This window comes from Olea europaea, chromosome 22, assembly GCF_002742605.1.
Source record: "Olea europaea var. sylvestris chromosome 22, O_europaea_v1, whole genome shotgun sequence".
Taxonomy (NCBI): Eukaryota; Viridiplantae; Streptophyta; class Magnoliopsida; order Lamiales; family Oleaceae; genus Olea; species Olea europaea.
In genome coordinates this window covers 14,845,223-14,863,983 of record NC_036258.1, presented here as the reverse complement: position 1 = coordinate 14,863,983, position 18,761 = coordinate 14,845,223, and the positions used below count along the sequence as shown (strand labels likewise).

General features: G+C 31.8%; 1 protein-coding gene and 1 long non-coding RNA gene across 2 annotated transcripts; one reads left to right on the top strand and one right to left on the bottom strand.

The window, feature by feature from the left end:
- Nucleotides 1-872: 872 nt before the first annotated feature.
- LOC111371805 lies at nt 873-3,762 on the bottom strand. Its single transcript, XR_002698657.1, has 3 exons — nt 3,508-3,762; nt 2,437-2,804; nt 873-1,683 (listed from the first exon to the last, which is right to left on the bottom strand). It is a non-coding gene; the product is annotated as an uncharacterized LOC111371805 (long non-coding RNA).
- Nucleotides 3,763-16,429: 12,667 nt separating this feature from the next.
- On the top strand, nt 16,430-17,570 carry LOC111371249 (ethylene-responsive transcription factor ERF017-like). Its single transcript, XM_022993137.1, has 2 exons — nt 16,430-16,835; nt 16,943-17,570. Exons 1-2 carry the CDS (start codon nt 16,496-16,498, stop codon nt 17,191-17,193), a joined length of 591 nt encoding a protein of 196 aa, XP_022848905.1. The 5' UTR covers nt 16,430-16,495; the 3' UTR covers nt 17,194-17,570.
- Nucleotides 17,571-18,761: the final 1,191 nt, after the last annotated feature.

The following is an 18,761-nucleotide window of genomic DNA, read 5'->3' as shown; positions in this document are numbered from 1 at the left end:
TTTGATGTGCGTGCCGTCAATTGCGCTAATGTAGTCTTGGAACAACGGATGCTTATTCAGATCCGGTATGTAATGCTCGACACCCTGATTGTAGTGCGGATCTGGTCTTATGAGACGAGCACTAAATTCAAGAGTTGCTTGCAGCACGTGCTTGCCGATCGTTTCAAAAGAATGGTTGAACAGTGTCTGAACGAACCCTTTTTCATGCACTAATATGCACAGAAACATTCCGATTTGTTCATACATGTCTACTTGCTGGTAGCTACATAGTCCGTATATGTGTGAGTTTTTGAAGCATAGTTGGGTACATCCTAAATTTTGCGTAGCACTGTTTAGGACTACATTTCATCGTATCAAGCATGAACATGTGACCGTTCCTCGCGAATGAAAATCAAGTAATCTGGCGTCTCCGCTGACGATAGTAGTTTGCCCATCAATTTCCAACATCCGACAGAACTGAAACCACTGAATAGTGTCATCTTCTAGTAGTTGCATGAACTCCTCTTCCCCAATCTCATCTTCAGTATCAAAAGATGGCAAAAGCATACAATTGAAATCCAAATGCGCCATTGTCAACGTCCCTCACTCTGTTGGGAAATTCTCTACCTACTTGGAGACTAAGAAGAGATAAAAAATAAAAAATAAAAAAAAAAGCGCTCTCTCTCTCTTTCTCAAATGAGCAGAGTCATTCGTTGCTGCAATAGACTGCATCAAGTTCCCGTTTTAAAGAATTACTTAACATTGCAATAATACGACTGCAGAAATTGTTCAAACTGCAATTTGAAAATTTTGAAGAGATTCTCCCATCTATTGATGACAATTCCGTAGATGGGGGTGTCAGATATTCACAATTATTCATGGCAAATGTTGAATAAGTCCAAGGAACAAGTGGGTATACATAGACATGAAATCACAGTAGGTGGTACATATATGGATACATAAAATCTTAAAAAGTACACAACTCGAAATTGTAAGGTTAACAAACCACATACCGAGAAACGGAAAAAGAAAAAAGCCCAACAATAATTTTTGTGGAGATCCTCCGCTGTGGGGAAAATTTATTCTACCCCATACACAGTCTTCACTACGGTCGCGCTTTCCTGTGCTCTTGCCAATTCCACTCCAACCAATCCATCTTTTCATTCGCATCATCTCCAGAGCCTCCCTATTTCTCTTTAAAGATAGAAACATGCACGTCTTAAAGTAGGGGTCAATTTTTTATGCAGTCTGCCTGTCGCGAACAACTCCTTCATGAATGTCTTCATGTCCGACACATTGGATCTGACTAAGTTGTCAAGTGTTGTTGCTATTTTCTCACTTGCAGTCATGGCTCGATCAACTGAGTACGACAAATCCCTTGCTGATATTTTAGTTCTCTTCTCCTTATTTTTACTTTAGGCGGGTCTATGTTTCTCTCCACTCCTATGGCTGGGTGTCCATGCTTGATGCAGATTTGTCTAATTTGTCTTTCTCATCACTAGAGCCACTGTTCTCCTCATATATCGACGTTGCGTTCCGTGGATTGTCATTTGCACTATCTTCAAACACGGTGAAGTTGGTCCTGCACAGCTTCGTCGACGTCATCGCATACTTTTCATTGTCAAATGCATTGCCGAATAGAACCTGATAAGCGTATATCTCTCTATAGTCTTTGTCTTTGAACTCCCTGTACTCATTGTTCTCCTATTCGGAACAGAAGAAAAAAGAAACGCATAACAAGTTAGAAGCCAGACTAAGTATGGAATTAAAATATGGAAAGAGAGGAATTATATTTTATAGCGTACACCATGGCATGTTTTCACTCTCAAAAGGTTATGCATTCATCTGCTAATAGTGTACCAAATCCTATAGCCCAAAGATCAATATCAGAATGCTACATGTTTGGTTTATAAGTTTCCTAGCACAAATAAAAAGAATACTATAGTGTTATTTGACATCCAAATTTAGAAAATAGCAATGTCATAGATCTATTGAGTAGAGGGAAAAATAGGATTATGCTCAACAATGATGTAGTTAGACACCCGTATCAGATACATAAATCAACAGAAGTAAAACAACATACGCTCATTTCAAATATACCCAACTTATATGCTTAATATGCATGTTGATGCTAAATATCACTTCTTCCTCCAAGAAGAGGATATTTGATAGCATATAGCAAGAGTTCACAGTTGAAGCATTAGTGAAAGACTTTTTTCTTCTACAAGGTCTTTCATTGAGAAGAACTACTGCTGTTATTTAAAAAAAGGGAGGGGGGCGTAACTATTCTGTGTTATGGATTATATTCTAAAACGGAAATGTGATGCTATGCAATCTTAGGCAAAGTGCGGATTAAGACTACAACATTACCGAGATAATGATATGTGAAAATTTAACAGTACACACAATTTCGTGTCATCGAAATGCGAGTGGAAATAATTTTCAGCAGCCTCGTACCTTAATATTTCGCGTCCACCACTCTCGGAGGTGACTAGGCATCCTCGTGCAGAGTTGTATGCAATGCTGGTGCAGTCTAGCAACTCCTGGAGACGTTTATGCTTGAGTCAAAGATAATTCTAGTAATTCTTCAATTGCTGCCTACTCTAATCGTGCCCGGAGTTGGTGTTGAACAATTGGATAAGTGTGTGCCGGCCATGTTTCGTGAAGCACTTCCCATTACGGTGCTCATTGGCTATGACGGTCTTACAGGCAACAATGAAGACTCGGTTATCTTGGGGTGTCCACTGGGCAGTCCTCCTCCTAGGTGCTTGGGGCGAGCTTGGTGAGGGGTTGGAAGTGGAGGCAGTGTGAAAGCCCATCTACGACTAAAAAGGAAAATGAAATAGAAATGAGTTGGGAAGTTTTCTTACATGTACGCATACAAGTCTTAACTAAAATTAGTACATATAAATAAACAAAACATAAATTCTCTTTTATCTGGCGATCAAAATGACATAAATTCTCTCCGCTCAAGGAATCAGATCGAAATCCAAACCCTTCTAGACTACCGTACAAGGATCCCTAGCTTATTCCACCCAAATTTCCCTTTTTCCATTCAAAATTATATTTATTTTCTAAAAATAAATAAATTTAGCAAAAAAAAAAAAAAAAACTCAGGACGAGTAACAAAAAGAAATGGAAGTGACAATCGGAACGGAAATAGCGAAGAAGAGCAGCTAGATCAGAAATATATATTCACACACTTATATATGTGTGTATGTATTGAAATTCAAAATAATCTACATGAGTTTATTCCTCTCTTGATCTCAATCTGGCCGACTTCTTTCTGTTTGTGGATTTTTTGGGACTGGAAAGAATGAATTGAAGTATTTTCCCACTAATCTTCCTTAATTAGATGTTCAAAATTTTGCCCAAGAAAATGCCAGTGTATACATATAATATATATGGATACACGTATATAGAGAGAGAGAAAGAGGAATTTTGCAGCAGCAACAACGTTTTCTCATTAATCAGATTCATGGCCACAAAACGCCAAAAAAAAAAAAAAAAAAAATGTCCGACGCTAACCGAGGTGCAATATGGATCCATGGTGCTTTGAACCTGTTGATACCAGTCGATCACTTTGTCACCGTTACTGCCGGTGAAAGGGGAACGAATCTTGCGGCCGGTGAGGGAATGGATTTGCTCTGTGGGAGTGTGGTGTGTTTGGGCGTGAGATGTAGAGGGTAAAATTGGAAAGCCGATGAACTGTGAAGAATTAGCCATAGATAGGGTATTGAAAATAATACGTGAGGATAAAACGACTTGTCTCGATGCTAAGGATGCATATTGTAATTGCTGTAATTGGCACTAATATATAAAATATATTTCTTGCACTTTGAAGATCATATACTATATTAGATGAACAAATCACTCCAACAAGACTTTAGATTGTTGGGAAAATAGGTGATTTGTGTGTAGATATTTATCAGTTAGCATAATTAATTAAATGACATAAATATAATTCAACACTAATATAAACATAAGAAGAGGGTTAGAAAAGCAAGCATGAGGAAGTCACTTCAATGACATTGTCCTAAAGTCATGCTGTCTCCCTTTTGTATGAATACTTTCGTCACTACATGACTCCAAGATAAAGCTTATGTGTCTCACAGCCAATTCTCCTTCTATGGACACAACCACAGGGTGATGAAGAACGAGCCTCTCGTCGAGTTGCCAAAACTATATAAATATAGTATGAATGTATTTTGTTTTCTAATTATATCTCAAATTGTGGTTTTTAATGCTGTGTTCAAATTATAAAATCTCCTCCCTTTTTATAGTGTACGTCTTAAATCCCCACACTAAGAAGCATAAATTCAGCTAAAGTGTAAGTTAAAATATATAATTATGACTTTTAATTTTCTATTAAATCTGAATATTAAAATGAACGAAAACAGAAAATTAAAATCAATTTTAAGTTTTGGAAATTTGAAACTTAAGTTATAACTGTTTTGTTCCTGTTGTGGATTGCTGGCGTTCATTTTGCTATTGCTAAAGGACATTTTGTGTAAATTCTATAGTCTACGATTGAAATTTGCAAAGTTTAAAAAGGTTAGGGTTGATTTACGCAAAAGCTTTCAAATAAACCAGAAATCTAGCTTTCAAATCCAAAACTAATTTTCCTCTTGTAGTTCCAAATAAAATATATATATCTATATATATATCTGGCATGTGTCATATATTCTATTTCCATTTCCATATATAATTTGACGCCTAAGTGAAAAATTGCTTGATTAGACGAAAAGCCCTTGAGCATTTTACTGGTATTGCCTTCACTAGACAACTTAACAGAATTTTTTTAACAAAAATTGATGGCAAAGTTTGGTCGATTTGGAAAGGTTTTGCATCAAAATGAAAGGTCAGGGGTATTGCTCAAAACCACTAAAATTTAGGAGGTATTTCGCCAATTACCCAAGAAAAAATGACGCTTTAGATGAAAATGAATTAGTAATTAAATTTTTGAAGCACAAAAAAAAATTAATTTAATATATTGGTATGTAAAATATTATGTAATGTAATACAAAACATGTGACTGTTATATTCAATTATTAATATTTAGCAAAAGCTTTTTTTTTTTTAATTACCATCTTACCAAAAATAGCATGTAGAATGTAAATTAAAAAAAAATACAGTATATAAAGTGAAAATACATCTTAAATAGAGAGTATATTTTATAAATTTTTAGAAAACATATGTATTTTATTTTATATGGAAAATTTTATATTTAATCAACCATATTTCAAAAGTAGAAGGAAAACAAATCAATTTCCCTCAAGAGGGAAAGTTTTGGCGAAATCATTGGTGACCAGTGGAGAGTCACAGAGAGAAAAAAATTGAAATTTTTATTTTTATTTTTATTTTTATTTTTATTGTTTTTAAACAAAAATTACACTAGAGGTCCCATGCATACTTTTGGTACCAATTTCTGCATATGATAATCACAATGATAGTTGGAGAGCTAATTTTTTTTCAGAATAAGAAAAAAAGAAGTGAAGTTAAAGAAAAATGATATATTAAGAATTTTCATTATCATTTATGAGGCCTCTAACTTGTACACTTGCAAGCACAATAAAATTAGTAAACCGATGTTAAAGAAAAATAATCACTTAACCCACATTTTTATTACAAAAATTCAAGGCTAATTTCTATGTCAAAGTATAACTTATCTGCATTTTGTTGGATTATATGACTAGAAAATAGTGATAATTGATATACTTTTCAAGATTCATATTTCGCAAAAAGATAATTGCAACTTAATTTTTGTAATTTCAGAGAAAAAATCCTGGCTCCGCTGCTCTTAGACTATATCCAATGGTTTACATCATATTTGGTGTAATTTTACACCAAATTTGGTGTAAAATCTCCAATTGTTATACCAATTTTTACACCAAATATGTGCAACTATTGGAGATGGTCTTGCACCAAAAGTTATTTTAAATTATTTAGTTAAAAATTATATTATTACGAAAATCGTTGAATTAAAAATTGTATTTAATGAACAATTTTAATTTATTATATCAATAATTATTATAGTACTAATTTATTCTTAACTTCTAATTATCAGATTTATAAAAATAACTCATCCCATTAAAACAATTATAAATAAATTCATTTATTTTAATTCTAAAAGATTAAAAAAAATTGATATATGGAACAAAATTTTGTTTTAAAAGGGAATAGAGGGCTAAATGGGGAATATAGAATTTCTCCAAATTTGGCGTTTGGTGTAACACTATTGGTTAAACTAAATTTTAGGCCAAATTTGTTGTACTTTATTTTAACACCATATTAATTACTATAAGTTTTATTTGTATATTGGACTGTTATTGATTATGGCTGGTTCAAATTCCACTGGAATTGACAATAAAAGAAGATGATTTTAAGAATCCATTGTGGAGGTATGTTAAAAAATGTGATAAAACAGGAGAAGGAGATAGTAATGTTTATTGGAAGTGTAATTTTAGATAAAATGATGAAAGGAAATTATATTAGGGTTAGAGCACAAATGATGAAAATAATAAATAAATGCAGTGGGGCTTGCAAAAATGTGAAAGCTAGCGATATAAAGGATATGATAAGATTAGAGGAGGAAAGTAATATACAAGCTAAAATGTTTACAGAAGGAGTTCAAGAAAGTTTGGATTCAAAGAAAAGAAAGATGCTCTTTGCTGGAATAGAAAGTAAAAGTTTAAGGCCCTGTTTGAGCCTCATTATTTCCTCATTAAAATGAAAAATATGATCGTTATCCATCATATCAAATCACCGTATTTAACTTTTTATCTCTTGTATGGAGCCCATAACGATTATATTTTTCATTTTCATTTTTACAATAATGTGGCGCAAAGGGGGGGGTGCTAAATCTCCTCTTTTTTTTCTTTATTAAATGAACCAGAGATGGAAATCATATTATTCAATGATTCTGGTGATAGTGTTATAGATATTGATGATGATGATAGGGATAGAAGCAATTTGATTTGAAAACTTAAGAATTTTTTAGTTTGAGTATTGATTTATTATAAATAATTGTTTTGAATTTTGAGATGACAATGATTTTATGTCAAGATCTTCGTTAAATTGGATAGATTGTAGATTTTTTTTTATTTAATTTATATTATAGAGTTTTTTGAGATTGAATATTGATTTTATGACATTAAATTAATAATTTTAATATAACGTTTCCCAATGTTTCGTGTCCTACTTTTTTCAGAAATAGCATTTTCCCATGTCGTGTCCCGTTTCACTCTTTGTTGCTGTTTATGTTTTTGTGCATCATAAGTTGCAGCCATCGTTGAGACAATGTCAATGTCAATGGCAATGGAATAGGGAAAAGAACTGTTACTGGCTCGAGAACTTGGAATACCACACATGGTGGCAAAAACCAATTCCTTGCGTCTGGTCCAGGCCTTGATGTCAATTTTTGTTTTTCTCATAATGAGTTTGTTGTGTGTCACATTGTTAGTTTATTTCGTAAAAGGTTAATTGGGGGGACTTGCCAGTTTGTACCTCCGAGGAAAATGAAGTGGTCCATGAACTAGCCTCTTTTCCCATTGTTGGTCCAATTGTTGTACTAATTGGATTGTGCTCCTTACTTTTCATTTCGACCAACTAGATGCGGTGATCTTGATTCTTGATTGATGAGTATGATTTAATTTTCAAAAAAGAAAAAGTGAAGGGAAAATTCATAGGGCTATGTTGAATTCTTAGTGATGTGTGTTGGTAAAGATGGAAAGTTATCAAAAGTGGATGGAAAAAAAAAAAAAAGGTTTTCCACAATTAATTTGAATAAAATTAGTTTCAACTTTCAAATAGAATTGTTGGAACTAATCAAAATGGAGGGGGAAAAATTAACTTTCCATGTCCAGATGAAGGAGATGTTTGAATTTTACGAATTTTGACGGTGTTATTTGCAACGTGGTCAATTTTTAAGTTGGTTGAATCCTTTCCAACGCTGACAATTATAGAGTTAATAATGTCTTGTCGAATTGTCTATATGTCATATTAGAATCTTATTGTAAAAGGAAAGTTTATTAGGGTTTGAGGTGAATGATAATTATACCCTTGCAGCCCTAAAAATAATTATTATTATATTTCTGATTCTGTCCTATGAATATAGAGCTTTGGTTCTTAATAAAATACACCAAAGTCTATTGACTTTTCTCTATTATCTTCTCTTTTCTTCACTTTTCATAATACATTATCAGCACGATAGTTTGATTTTTCAAAGTCTAGTGACGGTAGTAATTTTGTTAAGCATAATTTTTTTTCTTATCACGTGTATCAAAATTAATTTGATAGCATGTGATTTTTTTTTCACGCATCCACCTCATGTTTGTAATTGATTTTGTAATTGGGTAAAAATCATGTCTAATTATTCTAGTATCAATGTCGCTGTTTAGCCTTTATGTCCGGTGCAAAGTTAGTAAAACTAACTAACTCAACAAAAATCATATATATTTACTATTCATGCATGCACCTCGTGAATTCACGAATCTCGATACGTGCCTTTATTTTCACTCCTTTATGTACACGTATTGTATTTGATTATTAATTCAATAATCATCACGATTGATATTTGTGCCTATAAATTCTACTATAATAAATTTTGAGAGAGGCTTCTGAAATAGGGCAATGGATAGGGTTATGAACAGGGATTCACCTCAATCCTTGATTAAATTCAGATCAAGGGTTGAGATGAATCCTTGTTTAAAATCCTGTCTAAAGTCCCTGTATGACTAGCATTTCTGATAAATTCTTGTCTGCTATCATTGCATTGACCTTTACATAATACTATTTAATCTTGTGACTTTAACGTTGTGGTATTAGTTTGTAGATTGAAGCAAAAATCCTTCATATGTTTTGGTATCTTTTACATGTTAGTAAAATATTTTGTTAATTCTGTTAACTTCTATATGTGAAGATTTTTTTTCTAATGTATGTTTGGTAATTTGTATTCATATTCGTATGGTAACTAATATTTTTAACCTGATTAAATAACTTTAGATGTTCTATTATAAATTTTAAATCATTTTATTGCTCTTGAAGTAACACAATTTTATGATAATTAATAATTTAAAAGAATATTAATTGTGAATATGTTTATTATAAATGATTTGTTGTTGCTCCTGAAGTAGCACAACATTATAACTAATATTTTTGAAGAATATTACTTGTTCCTAAAGAACATAAATTATATTTTTCAATATTCTAGGAAAATATTGACCTTTTACTCTTGAAAAAGTAATAGTAAAATATAATGTACTCTCGAAATAACACAAGTTTCGAAGAATATATTATTTTAATGTTTATCCCTGAAATAAAACATGTAACTTATATCATGTTACCTGATTAACTATTAAGTGATGTCTAATCATATTTTTCGAAACTAATTATATTTTCTTTTTACTTTACTGTGTAGTTAATCAAATGCCAAATATCACAAAACTTGAGCTTACTGCACTTGACATATCTAGCAAAAAATTATCTATCATAGGTACATGACAATAATATCTATCTTATCTCAAAAGGTTTGGGAGAGACAATAAAATAAGGAAACATAAAATCCCTACACGATGGACTGAAAATTGAATATCTCACTGAGAAAGAACCATGGGCTCTTTGAAAAAAATTAACTGAGAGATTTGATCATCAGAGAACTATCATTCTCTCTAAATCTCGCTATGAGTGTACGCACCTTCATTTGCAAGATTTCAAAACTGTTAGTGAAAGCAATTTTGAACTGTTCAGAATTTGTTCAAAATTAATCTTGTGAGGAAAAAAAATCACTGATGAAGATATGTTGGAGAAAACTGTTTTTCCATCTTTTACGCCTCGAATGTACTTCTGCAGTAGCAATATCGCGAGCGTGATTTCAAAAAGTACTCGAAACTTATATCTTGTCTGCTTGTTGCTGAATAGAATAATGAACTGCTGATGAAAATGATGGGTTACGTCCAACTGGTTCTGTATCATTGCCTGAAACAAATGGTATTGTTTTGCCTGAAGCAAATGCAAGGCCGTGGACGTGCATGCGAAATAAACCATGGATAAAATAATCAACAAAATTTTCGACAACAATGCAACAATTTCAAAAGGTATAAAGTAAAAGAAAGTAGCACATTGAAAAAGGTACACAAAGAAAGTTGCTTTAGATGTGAAATGAATGACATTGGACAAGTACTTATCGTACGGCAAAACACTTTGTGGATCTCTATCAAAAATCAATCAAGGAAAAGGGGAAAGTGGAAAGTGGAGACAAATTTTACTGATTATAATGGTCCAATTGATGTGACTCGTTTGGATTTCTTCGATTTCTTTGTTGATTCAAATGGGAATATTGACCATTTGATTGGGGATGGTGTGATGGAAGATATATATTAGTTTTCTATGTTTCTAGTATTTACCTTTTATTTTAGAAATTTAGTTTGAAATATATTTTTACTTTTCGCAAAAATTTTGAATTTTATTATGTATCGTTAATTTCATAGAATTAATTATGTTTATCATTTAAATTTTTAATCCAAGTTTTTTTTAAATATATCTATTTTGTTATATTGATATATTCATGATGGATTGTCAAGATATCTCTTTGATTGATAGTGCAACTACACATACTATTCTTAAAAACAAAAAATATTTTTTGGACTTAACATTAAAATAGAATAATGTCAATACAATATGAGGTGCATTGAATATCCTTGAAGGCTCTAGAAGAGTTTGTATTATTTTTCCAAATAATACAAGATTATATATTGACGATGCACTTTATTAAAGCAAATCCAGAAGAAATTTGTTTAGTTTTAAAGATATATGTTGCAATGGATATCAAATTGAGACGACACAACAAAATAATATCAAATATCTTTGCGTAACTTCTTTTATATCTGGTCAGAAGCAGATACAAGAAAATTTTTATGCACCCCATCTGACATGTATTGTACATTTATAAAAATGGTTGAATCGACTAATATGACGAACCAGAAGTTTGTTGATCCAAAAAGCTTTATTCTTTGACATGATCGATTTAAACATCCAGGAGCTATAATGATTGGTCGAATAATAAACAATTCACATGGACATCCTTTAAAGAACCAGAAGATTCTTTTACCTAATGATTATCCATGTGTAGTTTTTTCGAGAAGCAAGTTAGTCATTAGACCTTCAACTACAAATGTCAATATTGAATCTTCAACTATCTTAAAAAAATTCATAGAGATCTATGTGGGCCAATACACCTACCATGTGGATTTTTTCGTTATTGATTGATTCTTCTACTAGATGGTAACATGTTTACCTACTTTCCACTTGAATGTAGCATTTACTAGACTACTTGCTCAAATTATAAAATTACGAGCTCAATTTTTAGATTACTCAATGAAAACTATACACCTTGACAATGCTAGTGAATTTAAATCACAAGTATTTGATGATTATTGTATGTCAATTAGGATTTTAATTGAACATTCAGTTGCGTTATCCATACACAAAATGGTTTGACAGAATCGTTTATTAAACATCTACAACTTATTCCTAGACCATTACTTATGAAAATAAAACTCTCAACTTCGGTTTGGGGTCATGCCATATTACATGCTGCATCATTGGTTCGTATTAAACCAACTGCCTATTATCAATATTCACCTTTACAACTAGCGTTTGGTTATGAACCTAATATTTTTTACCTACGGATTTTTGGTTGTGCTTTCCAAGTCCCTATTTTACCCTCACAATTTACTAAAATGGGTCCCCAACGAAAACTTGGGATTTATGTGGGTTTTGATTCACCATCAATTATTAGGTATCTTGAGCAATTAACGGGTGATTTATTTACTGCACGTTTTGCAATTTTCATTTTGATGAAATGACTTTCCCAACTTTAGGAGGAGAAAAACTACATTCTGAAAAACAAGATAAAATTATTTGGAATGAAACAACTCTATTTCACTTTGATTCCCGCAACAATCAATGTGAGCAAAATGTTGAAAAAATAATTCATTTACAAAGAGTTGCAAATCAATTACCTGATGTATTTGTTGACGCAAGAAAAGTGACAAAGTCATATGTTACAATAGAAAATATTTCAGCAAAAATTGATGTCTCTTTAGGATAATCTGCTGTAACAAATGAATCTCAAATAAGCCAGAGGCGTGGTCGACCAGTTAGTTCAAAAGACTCTGTACCTCGAAAAAGAAAAGTACATGAGAAAAATCAATCAAAAACTTTGGAAGAAGTCACATTATAAAAGATTGATGAATCAGATATTGAAAATACGGTTCCTGAAGAACTACAAGTGTCCGAAAATAATGAGATTTCAATAAATTATATGTTATCTCATAAATTGTGAGAACGAAATAATATTGTTATAGACAATATTTTCACCTTTAATGTGGCTCTTGATATTATGCAAAATGAGGATCCCGAACCACAGTAGGTTAAAGACTGTAAAAATATAAATGATTGGCCAAAATGGAAAGAAGTCATACAGGTAGAATTGAATTCTTTGGAAAAACGAAAAGTGTTTGAACTTGTAGTTCAAAAACCTGAAAATGTAATCTCTGTTCAAGTTCAAACACCTGAAAATGTAATCTCTGTTGGATACAAATTGGTTTTTGTACGAAAAAGAAATGAAAATAATGAAATTACTAATTACAAAACCCGATTAGTAGTTCAAGATTTCTCACAAAGACCAGAAATTGATTACAAGGAGATATATTCTCCTGTAATGGACACCATCACTTTTAGATTTTTAATTAGTTTGACTATGTCACAAAATCTTGATATGTGTCTTATGGATGTAATAATTGCATATTTATATAGTTCACTATATATATATATATATATATATGAAAGTCTCTGAAGGACTTATAGTACTAGGAACAAACGATATATGCTCGAGAACTATATTCTCAATTAAATTGCAAAGATCATTATATGGATTAAAAAGATCTGGATGCATATGGTATAATCGCCTTAGCGAATATTTGTTGAATGAAAGTTATAAAAATAACGATGTTTACCATGTGTTTTCATAAAGAAAACAAATAGTGGATTTGTAATTGTGCCAATTTATGTTGATGATTTAAATTTAATTGGAACTCCTAAATAGTTCAACAAAATTGCTGATTATTTGAAAAATAAATTTGAAATGATGGATTTGGGAAAAACCAAATTGTCTCGGATTGCAGATTGAACATTTCGCAGATAGATTATTTGTTCAACAATCTACGTATACAGAAAAGTTTTAAAATGTTTTTATATGGATAATGCATATCCATTGGCATCACCTATGGTTGTTCAATCAATTGATATGAAAAATGATTCATTTCGTCCACTTGAAAATGGAGAAAAGGTTCTTGGTCCTGAAGTATCATATCTTAGTGCAATTGGAATATTAACTTATCTTGCAAATTGCACTCGACTCGACATAGTTTTTTCTATAAATCTCATTGTAAGATATAGCTTTATATCAACTCAAAAGCATTGGAATTGTGTTAAACATATTTTTCGTTACCTAAAGGGTACTATTGATTTGAGATTATTTTATTCTCAAAAGTCGAGATCTGCGTTAGTGGGATATGCAGATGCAGGTTATCTATCTAACCCACATAAAGTTAAATAAAAAACAGGTTATGTGTTTACACAAAGTGAAATGACTATATTATGGAGATCTGTGAAGCAATTCTTGATAACAATATCTTCAAATTATTTTGAAATTATTACAATCCATGAAGCAAATCGAGAATGTATATGGTTGAGAAACATAACCCATCATATTCAAGCATCATGCAGATTAACTTCAACAAAGGATAGTCTAATAATTTTGTATGAAAACAATGCAGCTTGTATCGCACCACTCAGAGGAGGCTATATCAAAAGTAACAGAACGAAGCATATTTCTCCAAAATTCTTTCATACATACAAGTTTCAAAAGAATGGTAACATCAATATCCAACAAATTTTCTCAAGTGATAATGTGATCGATTTATTTACAAAAGCATTGCCAACATCTACATTCAAAAAATTAGCTCATGTGATTGGAATACCCCGACTCAAAGATTTTCACTGATCAACATTAAGGGGAGTAGCTGTACTTTTTTCCTTCGCTTAGATTTTGTCCCATCCAACTCAAATTCTTCCAACAATATATTATTGTTTCTCTGTCCGGGACATGTATAACACCCGAGTGAGATTACGATTATAGAATCTCAAATTCATTTGATTAGTTTTTCTTCTTAGGAGTGCAACTAATTGACTGAACAAACTGAGCATTGGAAAAATGCTAATAAAACTACAAATTGAATGTGCATCAAGAGAAATATTATGAAATATGATTAAGTTAAGAAGCTTATGAAAATTTATATGGATATTCGGAACATCAAATATTTTCAGAAAACCAAGACATATTTGGACAAATACCTTGTTAAAGATTTATGGGTGGAAAAGAAAAGATATTACACGGAAAAAATTGTTGTAGTAGCTAGACTGCACGAATCCTGCACTGTGTGTCTCGTTTGCTTTCATACATGTAAATGGTTTCACTGTTTCATTATCTGCTTTCCTATTCTCTTTTAATTTCTTTCAAGTAGGAAAAAGTATTATTCCTTCGAACCAATGCAATACTAAAATGTGTCAGAACCATGATTAGAAAATTTATGGTGAATCGAAATCCTAAGTGATCCATACAATTTAGAAGACTCTATGTTTGTGTAGCACGACCTTATTAATAATCCTCTATTATGTAACTTTATATCCAATTTAGAAGACTCTAGGTGGTACAATATCGTTCAAGACAAGACCCCATATTCTACAGGGAAGATCATTTAGTCTGAAAGTGAAAGAAATGATTAAAAAAAGAACAATCATTTGAGGCGGTGGTAAAGACAGTAAAAGGGGAAATTTTGCAGCAATAGTTCCCATTCTACAGAAATTAGTGCAACTTGATGTCTAATTTATTTTTCTTAATGACGTAGCTTCTAATCCATTAAATTTGTACAGAGTTAACCGTTTAGGCCTATTTTTCATCATTGTAACCGTTAACGAGCACGTGCACTCGTTTAGTGTTTGTTTGAGTTTTATCAACTTTTCAATCGATCAAACTTCAATTTCAACCACATATTTCACAATATTTATAATTTTTATCAATTTTTCAACATGTTTCATCATTTTTTATCAAAATTTTCTTATTAAAAATTGGGACTCGTTTGCACTTTTTGAAAAAATTGAGAATATGGTTATAATTAATTCATTTTTTCTTTTTCGTTTTATTTAAAGATGAGGGTAAATTTATCATTTCACGAGGCTTTATTGAGAAAATATTGCATTTCACAAAGTTTGGGCCATCTAAGAGATTCTGCACCAAAATGAAAGGTTATAGGAGTATTTCCCAAATAAGTAATTGTTAAAATATTGCATTCTTCTTCAGTTATTGCTATGCCATCTACCGCCATGACTCCCCTCTCCCACCAAAACCAAAAACCATATACCCTTGTTGGCTTGAACTTCAAGAACATAGTTGATGGATAAATAAAAGGAAAAAATATTGGTGTGCTTCTTCACCTTTCAAGTGATGTGATTTTAGATTCCAAACTTTCAAAAGTAATGTTTTGCATCCCTAACTTATTTGAAATTTTGAATTTGGATATCTACGTGATAAAATTTGTGTGAAAATATGTGCAAGCTTAACATTAACATTGAAGATTTCCATCATGTAAGGATCTAAATTCACATATAAATAAGTTGAAGGTCCATATCTCAAATTTGAAGGTCTGAAATCCAAAACCACACTACTTGACAGGTTAAGGAGCTCATCCCCAATTTTTCCTGAATAAAAATAATGGATCGTGGGACACTACTTCCTCTAGGTGATATTTGATGAGCCCTAATCCCATACCCAAGAAATGACATAATAATAATAATAATAATAATAATAATAATAATAATAATAATAATAATAATAATACATATTCATTCTATGATTAAAATAAAAACATGGATATTAATACGATTGGTTGTAATCTCGAAATATTAGTAAATAAATAAATATCCAAATGAAAAATGACATGAAAAGATTTCTCCATACATAAATAGCTTTTAAATGTTGCTAAGCTACGATTTACGAGTTCAGATAATAAATATATAGTAAATATAAATTCTACAAAATATGTAAATAAAATTTCAAGCTTACGCAAACCGAATTCTTATACATTTAACATTAACAAATAAAAATTATACAAAAAACAAATCTTCATATTTCATCATCCATTATGTCACCCACCCACTCACTCCACGGCGCGCTCCCACCTTAAACACACCCCCTACGAATCATACGCTATTTCAACGCTCATATTTCCCATAAGATTCAACACGCTAAGCAAGACTCCATCTCATGATACAAGCAGCAGTAGCTGGACTGTGGTCTGTGCACAAACATATAAATACACCGAATGAATAAGCCGCCAAAAACAAGTAATTTGAACCTTAATAAATCAAAAGATTTGTCTGTTTTTGTTCCTTTAAAATGGATAAGAACAAGGATTTATCATCTTCTTCACAAACTGGGTATGATCAGTTAAAGTATAAGGGTGTTAGGAAGCGAAAGTGGGGGAAATATGTGTCGGAAATAAGGCTACCCAATAGCCGGGAAAGGATTTGGTTAGGGTCCTACGACACGGCTGAGAAGGCAGCCAAGGCGTTCGACGCCGCCCTGTTCTGCCTCCGAGGCCGCCACGCGAAGTTTAATTTCCCAGATGATCCGCCGAACATTGCAGGCGGACAATCACTCGCTCCTCCGGAAATACAAGTTGTTGCTCAACAGTATGCTAATAACAGTAGCAGCAGTACTCAGCACCCACCAACAGGTACTTTTATAAATCATTAGAGATGGGACAAATTTATTTACACGAGTTTTGTCTTTAGATATATATGAAATTACTCGTTTAGTTTATTTAAATTTTATCTTCAACAGAATTAGAGGATGCATCGCCATCACCGAACTCGGAGGGGGCCGATACAATGGACTCGATCGATTGGTCATTCTTGGAAATGTTAGATAAAGATGATGTTGGTAATTTCACAGATTTTGGCTTATTTCCTGATCTAGATGAAACGTACATTCCACCAAATTTTGCATTCAAAGACGATGACAACAATGAAGACAACCACGGCAATGATGATAACGGGGGAAACTTTTCTCAATCGTCTCTATGGAACTTCTAAACAACAAACTGAAGGACTAAAAATACCTAGATTAAAAAAATTATGTTTGGCTTTTCTTAAAACCACCTTTTGAATAATATCAAGTGCGATATACCGAAATAAGCCGCTTCTTTGCTGAAGAAGCAAGGACAAACATGCTTTTTAATTTTTAGGGATTGGATATTATTAGCTGGCCGTCGACGTCTTTCAGGTTATCCATTCTGAATGTTTTTGCCTTGGAGTTACTTTGATTGTCGATGGACGAATAGTTTTTCTAGGACATATTAGTATTTATTAATAGACGTTGTGTGTAGTATTGTACGATCTACTAAGTGAATATCATATTCGTATTTGAATAAATTATCCTTGTTAGAAATTCAATGCATCAGAAATCGACTGTTCACTGTGTATTCTACCTGATCTACATTCAAGCAAAATAATTTGGAAATATCTAAGGCGTGTTTGGACAGTTAGAGACAATTTGACATAGTTGACATGATCAAGATTTGAAAAACATGTAGTCTTAAGAATTTAAGCTTCTGAAAAATTAAAAAATTAATTTATTTACATGCATGCGGTCAATATATCATGCACATTAGATTTATTTTCCCACAAAATTGGCTTTTTAGAATTTTATAAGTAATGTGTAAACATGACATTCAATTATTCAAATACAATATTAATTTCATGTAACATTTTAAAGTATACAAGACATTACTATTGCTTGGAACCTATTTTCTAAAAAAAATTCATATTCCGAAAGTTTTTAGATGAAGTCACATTGAATTAACTTTCTTTAAAAAAAAAATTCCAATTAAAAGAAATATTTTAATAAAATTAACCAAATGAGTTTAAAAACAACTTTTTTATCTCAAATTTTTCTTTTGGTTTCTAAAAAGTCGTGACCAACGGATCCTATAAATATATAGTACTATCTATGCGTGAAAAGTGAACATCAAATTGAGAATACATCAGTCCGAGAGTAACCTAAAACTCATCTACCTTCGAGATCAAATTTCGTTGATATTTGTGATAATTTCTTTATCAGTCACGGTTCGTAAAAGTAACGACAACGGATTTTTCATTAGAAAATTTCCATCGCATATGATCAAGAATATTTGAGATTTTTTGCTTATAAGAAATTTTTTTTTTTTTATTTGGACTTTTGCTAAATGAAAATTGGTTCCCTTGGTCCTTTTTTTTGTAGTCGTATTAAAATAACGAAAAAATAGATTTCTTTGAAATATTTGGACAGACCTTCAACCTTGACAATTATTTTCGTCCAATTATATAGTTTATATGAATTGTTTTATTCTTAAAAACGGCAATACTCGTAATACACGCGAGTGCTTCAACGACCACCATAATAGACTTAATTAGAAGAATATTTCTTACGACTTGTTAAACTCGTGTGGGTGTATGGATTAGAGGGTTCATTGACTTTATAACCTAAAAAAGACTTAGTCCTTATTCGTTAAGGATTAAAATTAAAAATTTAATTTTAATAATTAATTTTAACCACAGATTTTATGAAATCCACAGCTTTTCAACTATACTTTTATAAAATTAACCAAACGAGTTCAAAAACA